The sequence below is a fragment of the Poromitra crassiceps genome, assembly GCF_964638095.1.
Source record: "Poromitra crassiceps genome assembly, chromosome: 9".
Taxonomy (NCBI): Eukaryota; Metazoa; Chordata; class Actinopteri; order Beryciformes; family Melamphaidae; genus Poromitra; species Poromitra crassiceps.
In genome coordinates this window covers 42,757,129-42,764,022 of record NC_139630.1, presented here as the reverse complement: position 1 = coordinate 42,764,022, position 6,894 = coordinate 42,757,129, and the positions used below count along the sequence as shown (strand labels likewise).

General features: G+C 42.6%; 1 protein-coding gene across 2 annotated transcripts; it reads left to right on the top strand.

Moving 5' to 3' along the window:
* The first annotated feature begins 1,925 nt into the window (after positions 1 to 1,925).
* On the top strand, positions 1,926 to 4,625 carry grcc10 (gene rich cluster, C10 gene). 2 transcript variants are annotated; one of them, XM_083642729.1, is made up of 4 exons: positions 1,926 to 2,017; positions 2,726 to 2,779; positions 3,657 to 3,833; positions 3,995 to 4,625. In XM_083642729.1, exons 2-4 carry the CDS (start codon positions 2,728 to 2,730, stop codon positions 4,132 to 4,134), a joined length of 369 nt encoding a protein of 122 aa, XP_083498855.1. In that variant the 5' UTR covers positions 1,926 to 2,017; positions 2,726 to 2,727; the 3' UTR covers positions 4,135 to 4,625. The 2 variants fall into 2 exon arrangements, with proteins under 2 accessions (XP_083498855.1, XP_083498856.1); XM_083642730.1 differs by lacking the exon at positions 1,926 to 2,017 and adding an exon at positions 2,039 to 2,231.
* The last annotated feature ends 2,269 nt before the right edge of the window (positions 4,626 to 6,894 follow it).

Genomic DNA, 6,894 nt, shown 5'->3' with positions numbered 1-6,894 from the left:
TGCTGCCACTAGGGGTGTACAGTGTTCAATATTACTCCAGAAATGACAATATGACCTCTGGGCTCTGGGTGGGTTTGACGGCCTGGCATGGTTGTTTTTACCCCTCCCCAGGTTAGCTGACAGTGTGATGTCACAGAAGAGGTCTATTAGAGCGCGTGCATACATCGTTTGTGCTGCCACTAGGGGTGTACAGTGTTCAATATTACTCCAGAAATGACAATATGACCTCTGGGCTCTGGGTGGGTTTGACGGCCTGGCATGGTTGTTTTTACCCCTCCCCAGGTTAGCTGACAGTGTGATGTCACAGAAGAGGTCTATTAGAGCGCGTGCATACATCGTTTGTGCTGCCACTAGGGGTGTACAGTGTTCAATATTACTCCAGAAATGACAATATGACCTCTGGGCTCTGGGTGGGTTTGACGGCCTGGCATGGTTGTTTTTACCCCTCCCCAGGTTAGCTGACAGTGTGATGTCACAGAAGAGGTCTATTAGAGCGCGTGCATACATCGTTTGTGCTGCCACTAGGGGTGTACAGTGTTCAATATTACTCCAGAAATGACAATATGACCTCTGGGCTCTGGGTGGGTTTGACGGCCTGGCATGGTTGTTTTTACCCCTCCCCAGGTTAGCTGACAGTGTGATGTCACAGAGGAGGTCTATTAGAGCGCGTGCATACATCGTTTGTGCTGCCACTAGGGGTGTACAGTGTTCAATATTACTCCAGAAATGACAATATGACCTCTGGGCTCTGGGTGGGTTTGACGGCCTGGCATGGTTGTTTTTACCCCTCCCCAGGTTAGCTGACAGTGTGATGTCACAGAGGAGGTCTATCAGAGCGCGTGCATACATCGTTTGTGCTGCCACTAGGGGTGTACAGTGTTCAATATTACTCCAGAAATGACAATATGACCTCTGGGCTCTGGGTGGGTTTGACGGCCTGGCATGGTTGTTTTTACCCCTCCCCAGGTTAGCTGACAGTGTGATGTCACAGAGGAGGTCTATTAGAGCGCGTGCATACATCGTTTGTGCTGCCACTAGGGGTGTACAGTGTTCAATATTACTCCAGAAATGACAATATGACCTCTGGGCTCTGGGTGGGTTTGACGGCCTGGCATGGTTGTTTTTACCCCTCCCCAGGTTAGCTGACAGTGTGATGTCACAGAAGAGGTCTATTAGAGCGCGTGCATACATCGTTTGTGCTGCCACTAGGGGTGTACAGTGTTCAATATTACTCCAGAAATGACAATATGACCTCTGGGCTCTGGGTGGGTTTGACGGCCTGGCATGGTTGTTTTTACCCCTCCCCAGGTTAGCTGACAGTGTGATGTCACAGAGGAGGTCTATTAGAGCGCGTGCATACATCGTTTGTGCTGCCACTAGGGGTGTACAGTGTTCAATATTACTCCAGAAATGACAATATGAGTGACCTCTGGGCTCTGGGTGGGTTTGACGGCCTGGCATGGTTGTTTTTACCCCTCCCCAGGTTAGCTGACAGTGTGATGTCACAGAGGAGGTCTATCAGAGCGCGTGCATACATCGTTTGTGCTGCCACTTCCGACACAGGGGTGTACAGTGTCCAATTTGTAAAGGCTAGCACTCCAGTGAACAGGTTTTAGCCATTTACATACTGAGAAGAGCGTTCTCAATGTTATTAAAACAGTTGGTGTTAAACAGAAACATAATGTGTATTGTATACCTTCGTTTAGATGCTTTGTTTATTGTTTTAATCTGCCAACTAACCATTTTTCTATGCCTTTTAAAAACATGATTACGCCGCTTTTACTCTGAAGGTAACCGGAAGTCTTATATTCGCTAGCTCCGCAACCCGGAAGTAAACCGGAAGTCTTATATTCGTTCATAGAACGGGGCTCTGCTCGTTTTGGTTTACCTCTCATGTCCGGTATCTGAAACCAGGAAGTCGTGTCGTAAAGAGCCGTGAATGCCGTAAACGTGTCGTTTTTCAACACATTTTCCTCATTGCTCGCCTCCTCGGTTAGGTTGTTTTCATCTGAGGCAGGTGAGTATTAGAAACGGAGCATTTAATATGAAGTAATTGCAGGGATGTGACGTTATGTGTATTTAAGCTGTTTATTAGGCTGCGTGTAACATCTCCTCTACGAGTTAGCTCGTAAGCTATAGAGATAAACCGTATAACGTTAAAATGGGGCTAATGTCGACGACGATAGCTCCGAAGATGATACATTAGCACGTTAATGTATCACCATCACTGGGTAATTTGGTAGTTTACATTCAAATTCCGTTTTATATCACTGTTGCATTACTGTATAGAATTGTCAAGAATTAAAGAATGGCAAGGATTGTATCCACTGTCATATCTAGTTTGGGACTGTCATTTTCAAAAATGTCACAAGTACATCCATTCATAACAGTGACATGTACCAGACAGTGTGTCTCTTTCTTTTTTTTTTATCACTAGCTCTATCAGAGCACTAGCACTAAATCAGAAACTCTCAAATGAGTCTGTTCTCATTCAATCACAACCCAGTCAGGCACACCCTGTGCAGAGGTGGTGTGAAACTCAGACCAAGGAAAAGCAGCTGCAGTACTTTCAATAGTTTTGCTTATTTAGGAGTTTGTTTTCATTCAGTTCCTTTGTCTTTTGAAGATTCTTTTGATTGATCTTAAATGGTTCCTGACCTATGGTTAGCCTTCCTGTTGGTTATGGTTATAACCTGGAGTCTGTGTCTCTCTCCTCTCTCCCCAGACATGGCCTCAGCTCCGGCACAACAGCCCACTCTGACTGTTGAGCAGGCCAGAGGTGAGAAGACCTGCCCACCTTTTAAATTACATTTCCCATTTTCTTGAGCTTTCTTTTCAAGGTGGCACACACCGGAGAAACACAGGCAGTGTCTGCAGTGTCTTTCATTTTAGGCTGCGTACCCCTAGGCCTAGGGTACTTGAGCAGCTTGCAGGGGGTACATGAAAAGATTGGGGATCACTATTTATTTGCACAAAAAAAATCAGATTAATTTCATAAGCCCGTTGCTAAAATGGTACGTGCACACCACGATTACTCCCCCCGGCAGGTGTTAACTGTTACACTACTCTGTGAAGAGGTCACGTTCACACATGTCAAAAAAACTGCACGCCATCCAACTAGCTAGCAAACATGGACAAATGGCTCCAATGTCCTGTCACTCCGGATTCAGGTTTAGGGGAGCCTGGTGAGAAAAGGAAAAAAGAGGCCAAGCCCAAACTGGCAGTTCAGTGACAATATTTTGTATGGATTTACTGGTAATGTACGTCCGTGAATCCACTACAGCCAGTGTTTTCTCTGCAGTGCAAAGAACACGCATGAGTGAGGGGGTACTATTGGCATGGCAAAACAGCTCAAGGGACAAAAAAGGTTGGGAACGACTGTGTTAAGGTCTTTTCAGACCAAAAGCGAATAATCCCTGTGAATAAATCGCATGACAAAAACCAAACCCATTTATCTTTATGGGACTATTCATACCAAATCAAAATTCATGGTGAGGATTTTTTTTTTCTGATTTGGTGTGAATAGTCCCATAGAGATATAGTGGTTTGTTTTGTTGTTTTATTGCTGTGCGATTTATTTAGGATTATTTATTTGCGATTTATTTAGTCTGAAAATACCTTTACAGAGTTACTGATGCCGTTTTTGTGTGTTTCAGTGGTGCTCAGTGAGGTGATCCAAGCTTTCTCTGTCCCTGAGAATGCGGCGCGGATGGAGGAGGCGCGGGAGAGCGCCTGCAACGACATGGGCAAGATGCTGCAGCTGGTGCTCCCTGTGGCCACCCTGATTCAGCAGGAGGTTCTCAAAGCCTATGGCTTTAACAACGAAGGAGAGGGTGAGACAATTCTCTGCCTAGAAAATGAATAGACTTCCACCTAACTACTAGATGCTGGTTCAGGAAGGAGAATTGGACCAATTAACCCGCTTTTATGGTTTTAGAGTGGTTTGATTTACAACGGTTTTATAAAGTTGATCCTGGGTCTGTTTCACTTTCAGGTGTTCTAAAATTTGCCAGATTGGTAAAGATGTACGAGACCCAAGACCCGGAGATCGCAGCCATGTCAGCCAAACTCAAGTCTCTCCTCTTGCCACCTCTATCAACACCACCTATAGGAGGAGCCATTCCAGCTTCATAGGAAATGACCTTCCCTGGTTTTGCTGAATGGATCTCAAAATGTTTAAGTGCAAATTGTCTGCAAGGCTACTTTCATTTAGTGCTTTTGACCTAGACGTGATCCTGTCTTCACTGCATCTCATTTTCTTGAATCGCTATGGAAAAATAACTCTTCAGACTCACTGTGGTAATAATATACAACACATGAGGTTGATTTCAAGTTCTAACAAAGATGAAATCCACACCTGAGCTACATTTCTAGTTCAATTAAATGTATACTTGCAAAAAACTTACTGTAAATGTCTTTAATGTTTCAGTATTTGTTACATATTACTTTATGGCCATTGTTATGTAATTGAATGTTGATTTTCTTTTGATGCCATCTTTTATACCATTTTTATATGCTGTCAGATGTTGACAAACCTTAAGTTGTGTATTAAAATTCTTTGAGAAGTAGTTTTGTTAACCCCATCTCATGTGACACTGCACCATTCAAAGAAAAATAAACAAGCAATACCTTCCATACATCCATATTAATAACTTTATTATTGCATATATATAAGGCTTTGGCAACTAGAACTTTAATATGTTGACTGTTTAAAAAAATACTTAAGCGCACACACACACACGTTTACTCAAAGGCAGTTCTCCTTTGACCCTAGCTGTAGTGTTCATGAATAAAATATTGTGCCCCTATATAAAGATTGGGTTCATGTCTGGCTCTGTTGTAGTTTTGAGTTTGGGTGCAAGCAGACTAGTGGCTAATATGATTATCATAGCAGGAGAGTTATACAATAACACATTCTATTGAAGACCTATGGTCAAGGTACAGTATGTACAACTGAAGTGTCCAAGTCACTGAAATCATCTGAAAGTTCACGTTTATAAAGTGCTTTAATATTTAAAAACAAAATGCAAATAAAAAGTGCAAAACCTGTGCAGCCAGCACCCAGTAACGGATGTGATCGTCATTGCAGACCAGGTGCTCTGGACTGTATTCCTCTACTTCTGATGACAATCTTCCATTTGTGTGTCCTGTACGTTCTCACTCCATACAGTAGCTTCACAGATCCAGTGTCATTAAATAATATATACGGTATATATAAAAAAAGAAAAAAAAAATATATATATATATAATAAATAATGTCAGTCAAATAAAATAATTTTCCAGGGAGAAGTGCTGTTTAGTCTTTTTCATCTGGGGTGTCTGTTAAAAGTTGTGCATCCACACAGAATCATGTCAGAGTGGTTCCAGTATTGCTGATGGTGGCATATCTCCAAGTCTTGGCTGGTGAGCTTAGTTTGCGCAATACTTCCCTCTTGTGGTGAGCAGTGGTGTGGTCCTTCAGCCTACTGTATGTCCAGGCTCCAGAGCTGGGCAGAGGACGACCTTACATCTCAAAGTGGCGAAAGATGCTCTCGATGTAGCCCAGCACCCTCTGCCAGTCCGGCCCGCCCACCTTCAGCATCTCCTCCACCGTCTGGAAGACCAGAAATGTTACCATGAATGAAGATATCTACACATCAAGCTCCTCTGTGAAAAACCTGTCATCAGAGAAAACCGCTTTACCCCGATCAGAAATTCCCCCCCTCAGAGAGACATGGATGATCAAAGCTGCATAGAGTCCTGCAGGGATGACGTATTATGGTAGGCTTACCCAGACGTCCCTGCATTTCCTGGTTCATATAAAAGTCAATGGGATTTTCGTATGGGAATTGTAAATGCATGAAATAAGGTCTGTGGTTAACAAAAGTTGATGAAACAGCAAAGTTTGTGTTAAGCAAGTTAATCTTCACAAATGAGGACCACTTTTATGACTTGAAGCGTTTTCTGGAAATCACGTCAAAAAATGCATTTAATCATAAAAGTGGTCCTCATTTGTGAAGATATCTTGCTGAACACAAACTTTGCCGTTTCATAAACTTTTATTAACCACAGACCTTATTTGATGCATTTAACTGAAAAATTCCCATACAAAAATCCCATCGGCTTTTACACGCAAGAGCTGGAAGTGGTAACGTCCAGGGGACAAATGTATAAACCATGTATACACACGAAAAGACTGCTGCACCACTTTCCACACAGGTTTCTGAATTTCTAAAAATCCACGGGCCGTGAGAATGTGCGTACCGGTATACATCTCTCACACCATGCATACTGTACGCAGTCTTCTGAGTCCCACTAGTGTGTGGTAGAGAAAATGATAATGTTAATGTGAATTTGGGTGACATTTTATTTAGAGCTTTTTTGGGCTTCCACAAATTTCTACACCTAAATATACAGTTTGATACACCTAAATATACAGTTACACCTAAATGTACACAGAGTTTGACACACCTAAATATACACAGTTACACCTAAATATACAGTTTGATACCTAAATATACAGAGTTACACTTAAATATACACAGATTTATACACCTAAATATACACAGTTTGATACATTTGGCCCCAGGTCTTCCAGACTCATTCCTGTGGCACTCTATTGTCTGAGATAGCATGTGACAAGCTGCTTTCCGCATCAAAAGTGTTTGGAGCAAAATGTCTCACCAGCATGGCTGTGATCCCCATGCTCTCTCCTGTCTGAAAAGCCAGGTCCAGGTTTTTCTTCTGCAAATAGACACCACAGCAAAACCACGATCATCTCATCGCCTCTTAAGTCTTAACTACACATTTCTACAGAGTCATGTTAAGAAGGCCTTGTAAACGTTATAGAAATAGTCATTACTGCCATTACCGACTTGATATCTGGGCATTTCATTCTGGCTATTATATAATCTG